At 38.2% G+C, this 21,930-nt stretch overlaps 1 protein-coding gene across 12 annotated transcripts in view; it reads right to left on the bottom strand.

Moving 5' to 3' along the window:
* The window catches only part of Fip1l1 (factor interacting with PAPOLA and CPSF1), a 64,141-nt gene that overhangs the window by 13,200 nt on the left and 29,011 nt on the right, over nt 1-21,930 (bottom strand). For 3 of the 12 annotated variants that reach the window (XM_052735166.1, XM_052735160.1, XM_052735162.1), the window contains 4 exons: nt 20,921-21,028; nt 14,551-14,644; nt 12,951-13,107; nt 1,582-1,608 (listed from right to left, as the gene is read on the bottom strand). In XM_052735166.1, the coding sequence (XP_052591126.1) occupies nt 1,582-1,608; nt 12,951-13,107; nt 14,551-14,644; nt 20,921-21,028 (386 nt within the window). The remainder of the gene's footprint in view (nt 1-1,581; nt 1,609-12,950; nt 13,108-14,550; nt 14,645-20,920; nt 21,029-21,930) is intronic. The other 9 variants (XM_052735167.1, XM_052735161.1, XM_052735163.1 and 6 more) reach the window with 3 other exon arrangements.

Raw genomic sequence — 21,930 nt, 5'->3', positions numbered from 1 at the left:
TGCCATCAGATTATGTTTTGAAGAAACACAAATAAAATAGCATTTACATCATTTAAAAATAGCCTGAGTTTCAGATTTATAGAAATTTCTTTAAAGTGTATAATTTATAAGTAAAATTTAACCAGTAAATATATGTTCATAGCAAGAACATCTGCCATGAAATGTTTTAAATAATACAACCCCAATGAACTACTTTACAAAGCAAGGCACATAATGCAATTTTTGAATTGGTCTTGAGACAACTAATTTGCCCTTTGTATTGTGAGGTCAGTACTCTCAGTCACTTGCATGGCTAAATGAAGTCCCACAGAACAGCATGGCTAAAGGGACCTCAGCACTAGTCTCCTCTATACTTCCAAAGCCAGAATGTCACAGTGTCACAGGAAAGACTTCAGAGGTCCACAACTTCTGATACCTACTTCCCCCCAGGTTTTAACAACCTCCACTATCAGGAAATGCACCAAGTTCAACAGTTTCAATTCTCTGCCCTCTAGATCACCGCCTGCCGGAGACAAGTCCACTGCTGTACCCCACTGTCTTCTACTTACTAGCAACTTTCCACTACGGAGGGTCCTTTCCAGTATTCTCTGGGACACGAATCCCAGCTCTCTCATTCAATCTCTAGCCCTGCTTCACACTGTTTCCCCTTCACCGTGCCTGTCACTCTGCCCAGTTTTAGCATCTGTAACTCTTCTACTAACATCAAAGCAGGCCCAGCGTTAGCAGTTAGCACAGAGGTCAAGTCCACGTCCTACAGGACACCGTTTCACAGCCATACTGTCTCAGACTGGCCCTGGCCAGCCTGTCTCAGCCACACCCACACACGGTCAGTGACTGGATCCCTAGGTAAGTATGTACACCAACCTTTGCAATCTAAACTCCACTTCCTGCTCACCCAGTTTATCTGGAATTGAGATCCTCTCTTCTCAAGAGCATCCCTAGTAATTTCCTTCATACTCCTTGGTTTTTACACTGACCTCAGTAAATATTATTTCTATTGGGTTCACCATTACACAATAAAAAGAAGTCATTGACAAAAATGTAAAAAAAAAACCAAAAAAACACTGGGCCACATGAACACTCCTACTGACTACACCATCACAATGCCCAATTAATTACCACTCTAAGAACAAGTACATGATTAGTTACTAAGTCATACAATTGCTGTGTAGTTCAGAACATATTTTCTCATGACAATGAATTATGACAGTGGGTAAACAATCAGAAGCCATGATAAAGTCAAGATAAATTACTTTTCTTTTCTCTTTGAGTCACTTTTACACACAACAGAAATTATTGGTCTAAAAGGTTTTCAAACAGTGATTTTATTTTATATCTACTGTCTTCCTCACAAATTGAGAAGGTGAGAATATCTATTTCTACAGAAATGGGCAAGACAGGTTTAAGAAACCGAAATGTCTTAAAACTGGAATGAAGCAAAGGCAGAGCTGAAAATAGGACCTTGAAATCCCAGTGGCCTAGTGCACACTCTAACCGCATCAACACCGTCCCTCCTGTAACTATAAACTTGAAATTTCATGTTCATTAACAATGATGGAGAAAACATGAAAAAAGTTTTACCTGGAGGTGGTACAGTTATTGGAATACCTAAAAAACAAGTGATGAAATTTAATATAGTAACTGGATTTCAGAAGCTGGTATGTTTTTATGCCATCACCAACACAAACTTTGCAATCAACCCCTGCCTCAGCACCCTGGCTTAGCACTCAAGAAAAGCGCTCTGGTTTCTTGCAGGACAACGATTCAAGTACAGCATCCAACTTCTCTGATGAAAAACCAGTCTACCAACTTCATAACAAGATTGCCCACTAGCTAGAATCACAAATGAAGTTAAAAGGCACATCACTTAAAAAGCACACTTGTGATACACAAATATCAAACTCCATAATATTGAAAAACTCACTAAATTTGGTCATCAGAAACTGATTTTGTTGGCTTAACACTTTAATGTAAATACTGCAGGTAGGGAAAGCTTATACAGCTATCATTCACTTCTGTAAAGGCCAGTGTGGGCTACTCAAGGATGAAGACTGTTTTACTGCTGCTGCCAGGAGTCAATAGTCAATACTCTTTGATTGTAGAAGTGGAAAAGAAGGCTTAGGAGACTTACATACGGACACATGCATACCCACACACCATATTAACATAAACAGATAATTACCTTCTACACTGTTGGCAATCTAATATTTGAGTGTCTCGATTCTTTGTAAACATCATAGCCTTTAGGAAATAAACTGTGCAGTACATTCTAAATTTACATTGGCAAAATGTCCCTGTTAAGTACCAAGCAACTAAAATTAAATCCTAATTTTAAACTTAAGAAATATAAGAAAGCCAATGTATGACATGCAAGCTGGAACTACTTTTATTTGAAGAAAAATAATGGTCTCAAAGTAAGAAAACAGGGAAAAATTCAAACAACTTTTTCATTAAAAGTTTTATATTATAAATAAATTCAATTGTTCAAATAGTTTATTAAATCTTATCTTTAAAACAGTATCAAAATTAGCTCAAAGGAGGGGGGAACAAATTAACTTGCTAACTACATGCAAGTGAACAGAAGCACTTTCAGATGTTTTCATGACCATGGAAAGCTGCTGCTGGTTGACTGTAAAATATTCTGATGGACATGTTTTACTGGAAGAAGGCTGTCATGAATAAGGGCTTACAACAAGCCAGTTGTTGGTGGTACATGCCTTTATTCCCAGCACTTGGGAGGGAGAGGGAGGTGGACCTCTGTGAGTTTGAGGCCAGCCTGGTCTACAGAGTGAGATCCAGGACAGTCAGAGCTACACAGTGAAACCCCATTTCAAAAAAACTAAAAAAAGACCTTACAACAGTGTATGTCCTTAAAACACAGACTCAAGTACCCAATCTAACCCCATGAACTAAAAGGTTATAAGAGCAGCGAGAGTGAAAAAGTATGTAAGGCAGCCATAGTGTTCCCAACCTACCAACCTAACCCACAGGCAATCCTATTTTCATCTATCCCAAGGTTTTAGCTTGGTGCCTCTCAGATCACTGAAGTCTAAGGACCTAGCAGATGCACCAAGAAACCCCAAATGAGGGAAGGAAGGTAGGCAGGAACAGTACTGTTTCTATATATACTACTACTTAATATTCTTTACAATGGTACAGATATTTAAAACACTACTGAACTTCACTATCTGACTTTGTTTCACATTTAATGATGAATTTTTTTAATGTGCAAGACTACTGCTAGATCAGTGATACTTTCATTCTAGTAATATTATCTAAGTGTGTTTATTTAGTATTTATATAGTAATATTGTCTGAAGTGTGTGTGTACTTTAGCTACACTTACTAAAATGAGAATTTGTGCAAAAATGACACAATTACTAGTCGGGGCCTTCAAAACTTAGTCCTCTAAAGTATTTAAACTATGAAAACAAATACAGAAGGCATAATTCCTCTAAAAGCAGGAAAATGATCGTGTTGGTTAGTTTTATGTCAAATTGATACAAGCTGGTGTCATTTGGGGAGAGGGGCTGTCAACTGAGAAAATGCCTCCCTATGACTAGTCTATAGGCAAGTCTATACAACAATTTCTTAAAGACTGACGGATGTGGGAGGAGCCAGCCCTGAACAGGGTCCTGAGTTGTCTAAGAAAGCAAGGCAAGCAAACTGGGAGGAAGAAGCCAGCAGGCAGCAAGACTTCGGCTTCAGTTCCTGCCACCTTGTTCCTGTCCTGACTCCTCTGATGACAGACTGTGGTGTGGAAGAGTAAGCAAGGAAAACCTTCCCTCTCCAAGTTGCTTTTGGTCACAGTATTTTATCCCAGCATTAGAAATCCTACCTAAACCATTATTATGTGCCTTCAATTTTAACCGTACTACAGTAATACCACAGAAATGATTTTGAAAAATCAGCTGGCACTAAGAGCAGAGTAAAAGAAAATACATGTTATATACGGTTGTCTTTCCACTTGGTACCTACACAACAGAAAGCTTGCGCGCTAGAAGGGATCTTCCAGTGAGACCTTTATTTTATGTAAGAATCTACTTCAGTGTAAGCACTTGGTTATAGAAAGCACTATAAAGTTGATGAAAAATAGAACCAATTCCTTGACAACTCCCAGAAACATTTTCAAACAATAACTAAGGAAGTTTAGTAAGTGATATAATAGAAGACCATATTTTCACTTAAAAATCTCCAGTATTTAATGTTTTATTAAAGAAACAAAACAAAATAATGTAAGGGATGGAAAATTCATTCCAAAAATCCCCTTTTTCTTCCCTGGACAACTCTCTTAGACTTAAACATACAAATCAAGTGCTTTGCTTCTGTTACATATGTGTGTGTGTGTGTGTGTGTGTGTGTGTGTGTGTGTGTGTGTGTGTGTATACACACACATATTTGCATGTGTATGTATGTATGCATGCATGCATGTTTTGTTTTGCTTTGAGACAAGGTCTCCCTATGTAGCCCTGGCTATCCTGAAACTCTCTAGGTAAATAATCTGGCCTTTAACTCATAGCTATCTACCTGCAGCTACTGCCAGAGTGCTGGGATTTAAGGCTTGTGCCACCATCTCTGGCCTTACATTATTTTTATCTGCAAAATGTAAAACGATGATTTGCCTGGAAAGCCTTCCCTAATGGTAATATACTAAGAGCTTCAGCAAAGTAATTATCCATTCACATTCAAGCACTTTCCTACCATCAGAATCACCTGGAGTTTGTGAGCATAGACTGCTGGGACATTCTAGAATTTCTCATTCAAAATGTCTAATGTAATATAAAAACATATCTGCATTCCCAAGAAATCCTCAGGAAATGAAGTCGTTAGCCTGGGACCACACTCTGAGAACACTGGATTATAACCCACACTTCTAATCTTAACTTTAAGAGACTCAGTACAGTTGAAAAGTACAATCAACTTTAAATTTTTATGAAACAAAGGCATTTTTTTTTCATGAGTAAAGCACAATGACAATCTATACTACTGTTAGATACTCAGCAGGGGTGGGGGGATTGAATAGAGATAGACACACAGAGAGAATGTTTAGCTTTTCCAGTATGTTATGATTATTCCTAAATGTAAATGGGGGTGGCGCATGCCTTTAATCCCAGCACTTGGAAGGGATCTTTGTGAGTTTGAGGCCAGCCTGGTCTATAGAGTGAGTTCCAAGACAACCAGGGCTACACAGTGAAACTTGGGGGGGGGGGGGGGCACGACAGTGAGGGGGCTAAAAATCTCACCTGAGGAATTGAGGCAAAGAAACTGAACGGCAGTATTCCTGCTAAATATTTAAAAACAAAAACAAAACAACAGCAAAGTGTCCCATGCCAGGAATTCCAAAAAAATACTCTGAAGACACATAAAAAACAAAACAACCCCTCCCCAAATTATCTTTAAATAAACTCATTTTCATCAGTGATTTGTAGAACTATGTCAGAAGCTGCCTAGCATGGTTCTACAAATCACTGATGAAAATTCCTTCATCTTGGTACAGATGCAAGATCTTTGCATACTTGTGGTATTTGAATCCTCTTCTAAGTGAGCATCACAGTTATTATATGACACATACAACACAAAGCCAGCAAAGACGGTAAGGCCAGCCCCATGACTAGGCTACTCCATAACTAGGCTACTCTGCTGGCACTCTTTCAATTGCCCCTCAGATGGCGGGGAGAAGGAAGCCAGTGGAACTCAAGCCCATGTGGCCCACAACCTAGCAAAAGAAGAAAAGGGTGCTAGACAGAGGACTTCTTGCAGGGCTGCTCTTTGGGCTTGGCTTCCAGCACTCACCTGGTTACTCGCCAGCATCTGTTAATTCCCTTTCTAAGGGATCTGACACTATTCTGATCTCAACAGGTACCAAGTAAGAATGTGGCATACATGCAATTGAAACCCTCATACATGTGAAATAAAAATAAATTAAAAAGAAAAAAGCTGATTTTTATCAAAGTGAGTGAGCTTAGAGACTAAGCCTTCCTCCATGAAATCCCCAGAAATGACTGTGAAGTCTGAGAGGAAGTTTCAAGTGGAGAACTTAAGCTACTCCTAGATTCCTAACCCAGACAACAACAATATGCTTCTTAAGCTACTACATTCTACATAATTTGTATTGTAGTAACAGAAACACAATAATACATACCTACCGATCTTTTCTCTAGTAAGTTCAAAACAAAGGGGAAAAAGGGCAGAATTACATGAATTCTACTTCCTGTTTCTCACTAACTTCCAAATCCCATAAGTACTATAATGTAGGGCTAGAAAAGCCCGACCTCACCCCTGTTTCTACTGTAAGCCAAAGTCGGAAGCTTGTATGAAGACAAAGTCAAATGCGTATAATTTTTAAAAAAAGATATCATTGAACAGAAATGCTTTACAAATCAAGCACATGAACATACAGACATACATACAGAGAACACTGCAGAATACCATCAACTACCGGTTTTCAAGTTGCATAAGAAGAAAGTCATTGTGAATGTATTAAAATGCTATGATCACAAAATTTAAATCAACTGAGTTACCAGCATATTTCCTATCTAAAAAGCTAGTAAAAAAGCACAAGGTTTTATATTTTTTAATATCACTCAATCATCAAATTTATAAAAATTTAATTCCTACAGAAAATAAAATTCCATCTCCAAGTAAAACATTCAATAGAAATGCCAATGTTTTAGAGAAAACTTATAGTTGATTTTATCAGCTCTTACATACTATACTCAAAGTTACTGGAAAACAGCCAACAAAAGGCAGATACACTTCAGCCCTACAAACTGCAGTGCCAATAGTGCACTGAATATAATAATTCAGTCTGAGGATTTGGCTTATTCCATACAAACTTGCACAAAACCCTGGGTTTGATCCCAGATCTCCACAAACTGGGCATGGTTACAAATGCTGTAAACCCTGTAGCGCAATGGAGGAGACAAGAAAAACAGAAGTTTAAGGCCATCCCTTGTTACACAGACCATATCTTAAAACAACCAAACAATTAAGTGTGGGGCTCATACCTGTAATCTTAACATCTGGGTATGCTGAGGCAGGAGGACTGCTCTAAATCTGAGGCTAGCATGGACTAAATAGAGAGAGAACTGTTTTTCTTTAAGCCCTGGTAGGTGGCTTGCTACAGAAGTATGCAGCCACGTAAACGTGGAGGATAAAGGTGTGTACCCACAACCCAAATGCTGCAGGCGGGCAGGGCAGAGCACACAGGCAGAATCCAGGGGCTTAGTGGCCAGTCTAGCGGAGTGGTCAAGCTCCAGAACCAGTAAGAGGTGAGAGAGCCCATCTCAGAGAACTAGGCAGAGCAGCAGAGAAAGACACCTGAGGGAGATTCTGACTTCCACAGCAGCACACCACACGCAGGCAAGTACACATCCACCCCCTACACAGAACATAACATCAAAGCAAATTAACATTTAAAAGTCTAAATTATAAGCTTCCCCTAAAACTAGTTCATCATCATCAAATTCAAAATAAGCCAAACTCCAATGGACAAATAGGATCACTCCTCTAAACGCTAACTAGGAAAAGCAAATTCAGAGACAGGAAGCACAACAGAGATGACCAACACTGGGAATGGATATAGTCACTCTTGATAAGGAGAAAACACATGGTGGGGAGGATGGAAAGGTTTCAGGTACAGTGACAAAACAAAATAACTAAGTCACACATGGTTAAAATAATGAACACAAACATTTGACAACAATAACTGACATACAAAAGAAGCTAGCCTGTAACACCAACCCTACTAATTTACAGTATTTTATTCTAATTTTCAAATGATTTCAAAACTGATGCAGTCAGTTAAATATAAGAGAATGCAAGCCCAGCAGATAGTGAAACCTTAGTTGAATGGATTAAAGAATATCTAATTCTGCTCTTCACAAGCTTCTTGACCTTTGCGTTCAGAAGTATCTATGCACTTCACACCAAAGGGAAGGAACAATTCTAAGATGCTCTTGTGTATGTGCACAGTCCTATGACACACACAGCCTTCTTAGCAGGTACAGACCCACTTCAACTTGGTAAGTAAAGAAACCAGACCAGAAAAGTGCCTGGCATTATGCTGCTATTTTCAAGTTAATCGCTTAAATTTTAAAACCTCCCTAGTATCCAGTTCAGTGTCATTCTAAAACAAATTGAGTTTACAGATGGACTGTATTCATAACAGTACCTTACAAAGGAAGCATTCAATATATTAGATACTGGCTTAGTGGTTCCACTATTACTGGGAAAAACACAAACTACTACTACTATGTTCCTGAAGCAATTTCACAGAACAGAATTTTCTGATTCATTAGACAGCGAAGAGATTTTTGAATACAGGAGCCATGACTAATTGCTCGTTCTTTTCAAGTTACTCCTACTACAGTGGTTCTAGTAAGTACTTTAGCATTCCCAGGAGTGCCTTCCATCTTCAACTGAAGCAGCCTCCTCTACTCCTCATTCTGTGAGGGTCAAAAATACCCTATCCCGCTGTGTTCCTGAGGAGGTTCACACATGTCTGCAGAGGGATGCCCAAGGGAAAGAGGAAACAATACACCTCCTCCTGTCAACTACTGCACACTATCTTGGGAGGGAGCTGTTTCGGTCAGCTTCTATCTTTTTGAAAAATGTTTAGATGTTATGTGTATGTGTGCCACACGCAGTGCCCCTGGAGGTCAGAAGAGAGCATCAAAACATTTGGAACTGGAGTCACAGATAGATGTGAGCTACCATGTAGGTGCTAGAAACCGAAGCTAGGTCTTTTGCAAGAGCAGCAAGCATTTAGTGGCTGAGCCATCTCTCAAGACCTATCAGCTCATAATTTTAAGAAATATTTAAGGATATTCACATGATGAGTCATATTTATAAACTTCCAGTGATGACCACAAATTTTAACTTCCAAACCAGGGCACACAGACAAATTTAGTTACGCTGTGATAAAAGGTGTGAGGTAGGCCAGGTGGTGGTGGCGGTGGCGGTGGTGGTGGCGGTGGCGGTGGCGGCAGCAGCGCACATCTTTAGTCCCAGCACTTGGGAGGCAGAGGCAGACAGATCTCTCTGAGTTCAAGGCCAGCCTGGTCTTATAAGTTAGGTCTGTTCCAAGCAAATCTAGACATGCAGTCATTGTCTTTTTTTTTTTTTTAATAAAGATTTTTATTTATTTATCATGTATACAGTGTTCTGTCTGCCATGTTTGCCTGCACACCAGAAGAGGGCACCAGATCTCATTATAGATGGTTGTGAGCCACCGTGTAGCTGCCGGGAATTGAACTCAGGACCACTGGAAGAGCAGTCAATACTCTTAACCTTTGAGCCATCTCTCTAGCCCCATCATTTTATTTTCTTAACAAGAAAAAACTATTAACATCCAAAAATATGGACATATCATTACTGTATCTGTCTCATTATATTTAGAGAAAATTAATTTTATGAAAAGTTAACATTAAAATAAATTTAAAGAAAGTCTCAAAGGGTTTTCTCCTTCATGTTTAAAAGGGGGGGGGGCGGGTGTATAAGAAAAACATAGTACCTTTCAAGAGGCAATATCCAAAGAGACCCTACCCTACATGGCTTTCTTTTACAAGGTGCATATGCTTCTACAGTGGTGAAATTCCAGTGGTTACAGCACAGCAGAGTGTGCTCGTGGATCTACGGCAAATGGCACCTGAAAACAGAGCTCTCGTTTCACCGGTATGTACCTACACATCCACACAGTTCAGCTTGTGCAAGGGCTGAGTGAATGTACTACCTGGTAATCGGAAAGTCACCTCTGGTGCTATGAAAACATAAATACGTGGCTAATTAGTTCTATCAGCTAACATACTCAGGGAATGCCAAGTGTACACAAAACTAGCACAGTGGGAGACACAGATGGACACGTCGTGTATTCCTGGCAATAGTGCACACAACAGTAAAAATAGGACTAATTCAGATGGTCTCAACTAACAATTTAGTGAATGTATAACTCCAGCTAGCAAACATGCCATGTTACACACTACTTAAATAAGGCTAAAAAGCAGGAAGCTGAGCATTAAGTATATAATTAGACTAGCCTATGGGAAACCAAATATACTATATATTATAATGTCACAGATAACCTGAACATTATTCAAAGACTTGTTAGCTTTAAAAGATGATCTATTTTTTTTTTTTCATTTTATTTATTTTGTATGTGGGAGGGGGTGGTGGAGGTAGGGAGTCAAGTAGAGGTCAAGAGGTCAGTCCTCTCCTTTCACATGTGGATCACGAGAATCAAATTCAAGTCATCTGGCTTGGTAATAAGTGCCCCACCTAGGGAGCCATCGGTCCACCTAAGACTTATTGTTATTATAAACAAGGGTAAGGTTAAAGAAATGAGTTTTGAATATTATTTTAAAGTGTGGTGCATCTCTTCATACATCTTTTGTTAACAATGCAAAGATGTGTTACATTTGTTTGACTAAATAAAATTAACCTGCAAGCAGGAGGCTGAGTCAGCAAGGAGCTGACAGGCAGTGGTAGGAGGAACCACATGTGGCAAGGGCTTGTAAGTGGGGCTGAGGGAAGAACACTAGGTTTTCTGAAAGATGCTAGAAGGAAGAAGGTTAGCACTTGCTCTTCAGCCTCTCTGAGCAAGGAGAATTCCACCTTAACCTTTGAATCTCAAGTTCTTTAAGAGGGATAGGGACTTAGATAAGTTCCCTTAGTAGCATTGAAAGAGTCGGTGCCTGAGGGAACAGCATCCCCTCAGACTGCGGCCCCTGTGGTCTAATCATAGCTGCGGAGTTGCAATCTCTGATTAGGACAGTCACTGCTTAAAAGGCAGCCACAGTTATCAAGTAAAACAACAGAAATGAGTGTGATTTTGCCATTTGATAAAGTAAAAATCTTCCACATACTGCCCTTGCCAATCTATGAGCAATATCCTGGTATTTTATAACAGCACAGTATTTTTCACTATTTCATACCTTTTCCCTTCCGCTTTCATTGGAAAACTCATTTTAAAATACACTGCTTTATTAGTAAATAAGAACTTTTTTTTTCATTTTCTTGGTCACTTGCAAAAACATGCATGCATCTGGAGAACATTATACTAGGCAAATCAAAACAGATACAAGAGGTCAAACACTGAATGAACTCACAGGTGAAATCTAACAGACAAACTCAGAGAAATGCAGAGTAAAACGGAAGTTATCAGAAGCTAGGATGAGAGTTGGAAATAGGAAATGTTCACTAGGGTACAAAGCTTCAGTCTTACACATTTACTGTACAGCAGTGACTACAGTTAATTACAACTGTTTATTTCAAAATCGCTAAAAGAATAGGTTTTGAGGCTAGAAAGATGACTCAGCTGTTAAGAGGACATATTGCTCTTCCAAAGGATCTAAAATCAGTTCCCAGTACCCACATCAGGCAGTTCACAACAGCATGTAACTCCAGCTGCAAAGGGATCTGTACCTGTAGCCTCTGTGGACATCTGAACATATACACAGACACACACAAACATATACACATTTTAACTCAAAATCTTTAAGATAGATTTTAAGTAGTTTTATCATAAAATATGTTGAGTATGTGAAATAAGATATGTTAGTAAGCTTAAAATCATTCCGTAGTATAAATACATAAATCAAAACACATTGTGCCTCATAAACAAATATATCTGTTGATTAAAAATAATTTTTTAAGATTTTTAAATTTTCAAAAAGAACGTTAGTACTTTACTCAAAATTTCATTATTTTTGCACCTTAACACTCTTTTTTTCTTCAGAGAATAAGGGCTTCATTTAGGAATCACACTGTATCATCATTATGAGTCACCTTTTATCTAGCTAATTCTCAACAAAGACTTAAGATTCACAAGTCTAGTCTATGGTGGACTTGGCAATGGTCTGTGCTCTGTTTGTTTAGAAACACTATCTTGGAGGGAACATTAGTCCTACAGCATTTCAAAACCTCTGCTCCAAGATAACAGATTTTTCTAAAGAGCATTTCTCATAGTATTTTCTAATCGTAGTTCAGAGTTGAAGGACAGTAAAGGACTGTGGGGTGCGAGGGACACAGGTGCAGACAGAGGAGCTGACATTGCAGGTCAAGGGTAAGCACTGGGGAAGAGGTAGGTGGCTCTGGACTGAGCACAACAGGCACCTTAGAGAGGGCAGCTCACTCACCATGCCTATTAAAAACAGAGTGATTTTACTAGAAGGCAAATCCTAATGCATGTTTCCTTAGACTTAACTAGGGCCTGAAGCTAATGTTTTCCATCTACTATTGGCATTCTCCACTGCCAACAGAATGTCACTGAAATCTCAATCCACCTGCCAGTGTCATAAAGAGCTGGTGACGGCGAGAAGCACTGAAAACTGACTGAAGGAAGGGAAGAGTCCACTGGGTGAGCTGTGGAGACTGCTTGCAGACGTTTTCCTGTATTACTAAGGTTCTGGGTTTCTAACTATCAAAAGTAGTTAAAAACATGATAAAACTGATTTTCTGTCTTGCTTAAAGAAATAAACATTAAACACAAGCCTCAGTGGTCATCTCCTAAATGGAAACCATCACACAAAAGACTTACCACTAAACTGATTCCAATCTCACAAAATACCATTTTTTGGACCTATTTATTTCTAAAAGTCACTTTAGAACCTTTTTCAATACAAGTCAACATACAGTTTAATATTTGGGAAGGATTTCTCCACACACTAAGAGCAACTTCAGTTTGTACTTATTATTATACTTCAAGGTCAATATTATTATCTGTTTATTCTTTTCTACTTTAAAATAGTATCTTCACTATGCTGAAATAACAAGAAACAATAGTCAATAGTAAATACAAGAATAAATAACAAGATTCAGTATGAATCTACTGAAGATAAAATGTTACTTTTAATGCAGTATAATCAATCAAATTAGGATTTCCAAATATATATTCTCACTTCAGCCCAAAGGAAAAGAACCCGAGTTAATCAAAGGCCTTTCCCCACGTCTTACCTGGAGGTGGGATCAGAGGTGGGGCAGTGCTGACAGTGGGAGGAGGTGGAAGAAATGGAGGAGGTGGAAGGTGAGTAGGAGGAGCCCCTGGAGGGAAAAATGGAGGTGGTTTGCTGAAATTGTTGTCTACTTCAGTAGCAGATCTGTCAGAAAGGACCTAAAATTAAAGCATAATTAATGAGAAAGATAAATCAATGTTCGAAAAGTTGAATCTTAGTAAGTTCACTTTATCCACTCTAACAAGTGAAATAACAGGTGGCTTTAATTCTCACACAGGTGGGGGAGCAACGTTTCTATGTGATGTAGACTTGTATGCACACATGTGAGTACATGTTCACACACCTCCTTTTTAAAATGTTCATACTCAAAGCCCAGTTCAAAGAACTAGACTACCAATTCTTTTTCAATTAAGAACTAATCAAAGCATTTCAAGTTATAAATAAACACTTTGCAAACACAATACAGCAAGTGCCACAATTTAACCTCGGGCAAAGTTCAAGTATTGGAGTGAGTTACACCAATGATCAATACTATCTAGCCCTGAGAAACTCCCATGCAAGTAAGTAAGCCAGGCATTTGAGGACCTAATCTCACCACATGGTAAAGTGTTAAGCACGTGTTAATAGGTGGAAAAGAAGCAGTTATGAATGTAAATAACTTTTTATGTGAGCCTCTCTAAGAGCAAAAGTTCCCCTGGCAAAAGTGCAGTGTTGACTGTGTGATTAGATACGAACTAGAAGACCCAAACATATCAAAGCAATGCAGGAAGGTGACCACACAAACTGGGACTTTTAACCGTCCCATGATACATTCCGATTGTGCAATGAGGTGTACAGATAGCAAAGCCAGCTAACGCACTATATACACTCTTGAATTCTTACTAAAACATACCATTTAGATATATAATTTTGTTTTGTTTTGCTTTGTTTTTTGAGACAGGGTTTCTCTGTGTAGCTTTGGAGCCTGTCCTGGATCTCGCTCTGTAGACCAGGCTGGCCTCAAACACACAGAGATCCTCCGGGCTCTGCCTCCCGAGTGCTGGGATTAAAGGCTTGAGCCACCACCACCCGGCAAATATGTAATTATTTTTATTAACTTTTTTCTACATTTAAGTACAATAATCTACTTATTACAATGTACAATGTTCTACTCATAACTTATTAAAATTGAAAACCATTTCAAGAAATCGTAACAATTTAATGATAGGAATAACTATCTTCTGTTTTACAAAAATTACCTTTAAAATGCTAAGAAGCATATAAATGCTAAAAAGCACATTTTATATGCTTTATTGACAATAAACATCTAGGTAGTAGAATTCTAGGTTGATTTCCCCTTCCCTTTCTTTTCAATGAAATTATACGGTATGTTTCTAACAAGCAAAGGAAAACTTCATTCACAGAAATTGAGGTTATAAATTCTAAATGGGAAGTTTTTCTAATAAGTATAGATAAGGCTGATGGTTTTGCATATGAAATCCCTTCATAACACTGAAAGCAACTGACAGAGACTAGCACTATGGGGGTCTACATGCATGCACACATGCACACATGGCATCAGTTAAACAAGAACACACAATGGCTGGTTTTGAAATAGAAACCTGTATATTGCTGTTCTCGTTGGCCCGGCGTCTTCCTTCTACTCGACTGATGGTTATTGTCTGACCAATGACATCAATTGCACCAGGTAATCTCCTGAAACACAAGAGTTGAAGCAATTCAGTTTCATCTAATTAGATGACTGAAGAATAGAAACATTAACAAATACACAGTCTTTATGGTGTACTTTTAAAATAAAAATGTATTGAAAGAATATCTCTGACGTAGATTCTCACTACTTTGTAATCTGATTTTTTTTTTAAAATAATTTTACTAAAGTAGTTTGCAAACAAATTTACCTTCATGGAATAGAATCAGATAGTAAATGCTAGACAAGCTGAAATAAAATCTGTTAGCTATGACAATTAATTCAACAAATAATTCTATTCCTCAAACACTTAGTTCTCCAAAAAGGCTTGAAAAGAGATAATGGTCGTTTTCACACACAAACACAGCTCATCCGCCATTCTCTTTAGTGAAATGTTAAAAGGAAAATGTTAAAAGGAAAAAGGAAACCAGTTTCTCCTTTCTAGTAACTCTCCTTCAGATAAACACTGTAAGCACCCAGAAGCCTGGCTTGCCTGTCCTTGGTATTTACCATCCCTCTCAAGTTTGAGAGGTAAGGATAAATGATCTACCAGGAACCATGCTACAAAGTCAACAGAAACAGTAGGCTACTTTTCTTTTTTAATAAAAGCTACTATGTAGCTGAGGAAGGACGTTTAAAAGCATATATGCTGAATAAGAAAAAGGAAATCACTTCAGAAACAGGCTCTGAAAAGTGGATGTAAGACTTGTTTCACTTTTCAGTCCTAACAGTTCAAACTTCAAAACTTCACAGAAGAAAAAGAAATCCTTAAGAGAACTCCATTAAAGCGTAAATAAACAAATATAAAACAAAATTAGTGTATAATTGTTGGATATGGTAACATCAAAGTGCAGAGTATAATTAATTGACATAATAATTGGATGGCAAAACCAATTTTCATGCCTGATACCTTCTAATCCCATGAACTATGTATGCTTCCTTCCAACAAAGTAATTAATTCACCTTTGAAAACACTAGGACTTTTTCTGGAAATAATGCATTAGCCAGTTTGTTTCCAGTAACTATCATTTTACAACCATAAGAATAAAGAGGCCCCGTCATTAAAGTACACAAGGACATCAGAGATGTCATCCAAGTACAAGTCAGCATCCTTCACTGTCTCTTTCTATACCAGACTCAACCATCTATGAAAAAGCTCAGATACAAACCAATGTCAACAATGACCATTTCGTGCTGACTCTCTTCTGTACACTTTTAATACAATAAAACAATGTTCAAGCCTTTCTAATTTCAGTAGATCATTGACTTCCTAGCATTTCCATAAAAGCAATGAGCAAGAGTAGCGCACACAACTTAGAGACATTATGTTTAAAGATTTACATTTATTTTTATTCAGGTGTTTGAAGACGGTCATGGAGGTCAGAAGAGAGTGTTAGATTCCAGGGAGCTGAAGCTATAGGCAGCTCACAGCCAGAGGATGTGGGGTGCTGGAAATCAAACACCAGTCCTCTGCAAGAGAGTAGCAAGCTTTCTTAACAACTAAGACCCTGATTCATAATAATATCCCACTATAACTGGGAAAATACCCAAACTTTCACATATAAGAGAATAATCCAAACGTGAGGGAAGCAAGTCTTCCAATTTGTATCCTAAAACTTAAAATAATACAAAATTATACAGATCACTGCTTCCTATTAAAGCACGTGCCCTCTGCCCTTGGAATCCAACATACTGTCAGACATGGTGTTTATTTCCCTCACCATTTATAGTCATGAAAATGTCAATATCAAAATCTACTTCCTTTCCTACTCTTCCCCACTACAGAACCGGTCCCCTCTTGAAGTTTTAAATGTATTCCCATCAAAATTACCCTGCCACATTTGTTTGGATTTGTAGTTCAGACTACAAATTCCCTGACTCCATAAGACATCCATTGAAAAGGAAGCCTCAGTACGAGACTGACTTTTCTCTATGATTCCTAATAAATTGTCTCTTAGCACTGTGGCTTTAAAAACTCCAGGGATACCAGGAAGCATGCAGCTCTTCAACTTTACCTTAAATGAAGAACACACTAGTTTTCTAAGCTTTAAGTGGTGTAATCACAAGAAATGTAAGATGGTAAACACCATGTTTGTAAAACGTAACAGTGGAGAAATCAGTCTTCAGAACACACCCCCAGGAAGTCCAAAACACTGCAGTTGCCTCCATGCCCTAAGACTTCCTGGCCCAGGTTTTTGAATAAACCACATCAATTAATTCCCTTTTATCAGAATGAATTTGACATTTTGTTCACAAGTGGATTATGACATGTTCATAGATGAAGCAAAGTAAACAAAAGTAACATATAACACAATGGACTAATGTCAAACTCCATTAGTCCTGAGCCACATGACGGAATACACTGAATCACATTAGTCCCAGAATGTGTCCCCATCAACTTTCCCACTCCACCATCCCAAGGATTAAACCCACGGTCTCATGTATGCTCGGCAAGTTCTCTAGCAGCTCTCCATGGAAATTCCCAGCAGACAGTTTATTTATTACATGAAAACTCTCAGCAGTGCTTCACGACAAGAAGAGCTGCCGGAACTCAGACGTCAACACAGTGCATCTAGCTAACCAGGCCCCCAGATCTGCTCAGTACCGCCGACTCCGCTACTGCTGTTCTCACCATTCTTGATATTAGACGCAACTGTATGGTAAGAAGCAGAGACAGAGACTAAGCACTCTGGATATCTGAGTTTATCTACAGCTTAAATAGGCTCTTGTTCATAAGTTTCCATCTTGTAAATATCCTGCAAATATGAAACCATCTCTGAAATCAAATTAAAATGTCTTATTTTGATGATTCTGATGTCCCAGAAAGAGTTAAGGGCTGCTAACAAAGATAAAACTGGGATTTCTCAATGGCAACTAGAGGTCACACGAAGACAGGTACAGGCTATTTGCTAATCTCTGTCATAACTGTATGTCTAAGCTACCCACTTTCAGCAGGCAGGGCAAAGGCATCCACAGTGCACAGCTCTTTAGTGCATATGATAAAAATAAAGCACTAGTTGGAGATTGCTTGTCGGTAATTTAGCACTTGTATTGACTGAGCACTTTACTTACATTTATAACTCATAACTTATGGCACGACAACTATTATTCACACTTTTACATACGAGAATACAGAGCAAAACTGTGAATTCTTTTTGGAAGAAAGTATGATAGATTACAGTAGTTTTTAAATCTTATTGGTAATAAAACACACAAGAAATGTGTTTTGCCTAAGAAATCCAGAACATATTTATTACATTTAAAAAAATGGAGTTTTGTAAAATGTTGCTTATCATAAAGGAAAAGTACAATATTAAAAGCAAACATGATTTTATTATAAAAAGCCTAATGACAAAACCCAACAAATATCACTTAGAATCGCCAAACTGACTGGGACTGAGAAATGAGTTACAACTATATACACTTTGAAAAGCACCAAAACCAGACAAACTCTGCAGTATCTGTACAACAGAAGCAAAAATGGATTTCACAGCTCCATTCTCAAATGCTGTGTACAGCATCAGAGTGCGAGGCTCAGTCAGTCAGGGGAGTCTATCCAACAGAGATCAAGTCTCATCTAAGGAAGAGCGAGTGCTCTAGCACATAGAGCTTTCGAAGAAGGAACAAGAGATCCCAAACCTCGGGTGTGTGTAAAACGCAGATGAGAGGCCACTGTGTGAAGCAAATTTACAAATGAGTTGCTGCTACAAAGAAAATCGAGAACATTTTCTAGCTTTATATTTCTGAAGAGTTTTTCACAACAAAAACTGGGGAGCAGACATTTCAAAGATTTATTCTCTAAGAAAAAAATAACATTTGAATTTTTCTTATACTAAAACAATTAATTATTTTATATGTATGGATGTTTTTCCTGCATGCTTGTCTGTACACTGTGTGTGTGGTGCCTATAAAGGTAGAAGAGGAGGTATGATCCCCTGGAACCACAATTAGATAGTTGTGAGCCTCCATCTGGGTGCTGGGAACTGAACACGCGTCCTCTGCAAGCGCAACAAGTGAGCCTAACCACTGAGCAATCTCTCCAAACCCCAGCATTTGAAATTTTCATATTCCCAATAGAAGACAGTTATAGCTGGTGAGGTGTCTCAATCAGGTCATATATCTAAACATATGGCTGTAACCTCTCTTAAGCTACTACAGGAAAGAATGAACCAACACACAAGATCAACATAAATACACGAATGGGAATGAGGGATATTTTAGATGGTCTGAAGAGCACAAATCAAGAGAAAGAATGTAGAGGAAGTATTGTGTAGTAGGTCTACTGCAAAATTGTCCATCATTCATCTTGCAAATGAAAACACATAATACCCTGCTGAAACTGGCTGGTAATCAAGAGGCAAAAAATATAAATTAAATGAACATTACATAAAGGACTCTGTGAGGCTATAAATGTTACCCAATGCCAGCTCTCAGTAGAGTTACTGCTGTCATTCTACTGCCAAACTCCATTGCAAGCTAGCATTTGATGTGAACCTTTCAGCCCACTCAGAATCAAGCCTCTAAGTCAATCTGGGCAGTAATATGGCTAGTCAGGATAAAAATAAATTCAATTATTATACACTAATCAAATTATTATATAGAAGTACCACTAATACAAGTATTAAAATTCTGAATTACATTTAATTGCTAACAATATGAAAAAATTCATTCTGTTTGACTCCACATATTAGAACTAACTTTACCTAAAATAATTTTAAATTTCTCTTGATTACACATGTAAAATTTTAGTGTCATTTAAGTATAATTAAAATTTGCTAATAAAGACTATTAAAATAAGTCACTGTTTTCATTCTTTTTTTAAAGCTACTGTGTATTTTGCTGGCTGTATTTACTGACTGTGTAAGAGTGTTTTGTGTGCACACCTGTCTGTGCATCACATGCATGCCTGGTGGCCGTGGAGGGCAGAAGAGGGCATCGGTTGCCTGGAACTGCAGTTACTGGTGATTGTGAATCAGCACACTGTGTACTGGAAACTAAACCTGGTCCTCCACAAGAGCAGTCAGTGCTTTTAACCTCTGAGCCGGCTCTCCAGCCCCCTTCTTTCTTTTTTTTTTTTTTTTTTTTTTTCCATTCTTAACCCATCAAAAAAAATCACATAAAATTGTTCTGAAAATTTTTACCTTCTCAGTTACTAGACGGATAGTTAGGAGTATTTTTTAAAAAGTCAAAATACTGTCTCTGACATGAATGCCTATTTTTTTCTTTGACATAAATAACTTATTCTTTTCTAATAGCAAACCTCAAACTGACTAGAAATTTTTACAATTCACTAAGAATATATAATTAAGCTTCTATGGGGAAAAAAAAAATGAAAATCAAACTTTCTTTGGATAGTGCTGCCCCCTCTGCTTTTTGTAAAATGCTACAATCAAAAGCACCTGCCATAATTTGCATATCTAAAAGCTTTTACATTAAAGTTATTAAGAGCAAACCACCACCAGATCATTAGTACATGATTTAGACAAAGGAAGCAAAAAATTCTTCAACAACACAAACAAAGCCAAACAGCAAAATTATTCCTTGTTTGGTTGTAATACTCTCAAAGGGCATGTTAAAATTACCCTGGGCTATATAAACTTCTGAGTCGTACACTAAACTATTATCTCTCACACTAACTACTGTTAGCAATACATTCTGCGTGGACAGCACTGCTCACTGTATCCTTTAGAAATGAGTTAGTCCCATTTCGCTGACTTAGAAATTATAGTGTGTCTATGGCTGTTCACACTGTGAGGACATTTAAAACACAAATCAAAAGTCTATGGATGGCGGGATCATGAGTCAACCCGCTAACTAGAGAAACACACAACCTAGGGCAGCCGGTAGAGACCCACTACAGGAAGAGCAGGCTGAGACACGGTAGCTGGATAGGATTAGAAAAATTCTGTGGAGTCAAATTTGCAAGTCCTAAAACTAGTTCAGAAAGTTACACTTCATGCATAAGCAGTGAAAAACAGCTGAGAATATCATAAAAGAATGTATAAAAACAAAGAATTAACATGCATCAAGGGGGAAAGAAAAGCAAGTTCAGAACACCATAATTAGTGTGGTTCAATGTAACAATTACATACTATGAAAGGCCAAAAGGATGAGGAAGACACATGCTGGGTCTCAGTAAAATGCCTCAATGCACTCTGAAAAAGCATCATTGGGGAGAAATATGGTATAGTCTCAAAACTAGTTACCTTATTATATACTAAGAGACACAGTAATACCAGTGATCTAAAGACGAGGAAGTAGCCAAGGTTTAAAAACAGCCTTACCTTAGGTCGGGTGACTCGGCCCTCCCATATCGATCCTGCCACTTCCCAACGCTTGAACTGGCTTTTCTGGAGGCAGTACTTGTCTGAGACTGAGAAGAGGTGCTGTTTCTGGTGAGATAAATTTGCTACGTTTTTTCTTACATACTGTTGTCTCTAACCCCCCTTGTCCTGTTTATTTTCCTTGGCATGCTTTTTCTAAGGTGCTCTGACATGTTCCTACAGTGCCATTCTTTTCAAGTCATGAAGCATTTGCTGGAGAACTGACTACTGCAGGCATTTTAATTTAGATGTTGTTATCACCAACTTGTTAACTCTTGAATACTATTAGAAATAGGTTTCAACATAGTATGGTGTCAAGATGCAGAAATGAAAAAAGAACCAAGGGTGTGCCCAAAAAATTATCAAAAAACAAATTTGTTGCCTTTATGAATTAATAACAATTTCTGCTGTTTCACAAAATCTCACTCAAAACTGGTGTTGTTTTCTTCTATGCTCCTCAGTAACCCGTATTTGTCAGTACAACCAGTTTATAGCAGTACGCAGATTTGTTTCATAAAAACCTATGATAAACTAAAATTTCACTGCAAAGGAACAACTCTTTCCAAGCACATTTCCAAAGCTATTTTCTCTTCAGTGACACACTCCATTCAAAGGTTAGCTAGGCACAGTGGCACTCACAGGGCTGAGGCAGGAAGTTCACCAGCTAGGACTACACAGGAAGACTGTCACAAAAGTAAGTCCAGCTATTTCCATTCTCGCCAATCCTGGGAAAGATTGTTTCAAAGCTACTAAAACTACACACATTTCCAAGTCTACTTCTGTAAACACGCACCCAGGGAAAAATGAACTACAAATGAACTGAAGGGAATCTCTCACTAAAATCAAAGAAAAAAAAGAAAGTGACAGCTCCATGTATCCACTGGATAGCCCTGTCCGTGTCTCTGAGTTCACTATTTACACATGGGAAAAGAAATTCCACCAGTAGTCATGGAGGAAAAGATGCTACAGTG

The sequence above is a fragment of the Peromyscus californicus genome, unplaced genomic scaffold (genome assembly GCF_007827085.1).
Source record: "Peromyscus californicus insignis strain IS unplaced genomic scaffold, ASM782708v3 Scaffold_13__1_contigs__length_99412109, whole genome shotgun sequence".
In the NCBI taxonomy this organism is placed as follows: domain Eukaryota; kingdom Metazoa; phylum Chordata; class Mammalia; order Rodentia; family Cricetidae; genus Peromyscus; species Peromyscus californicus.
This window is presented reverse-complemented; position numbering and strand designations above follow the sequence as displayed.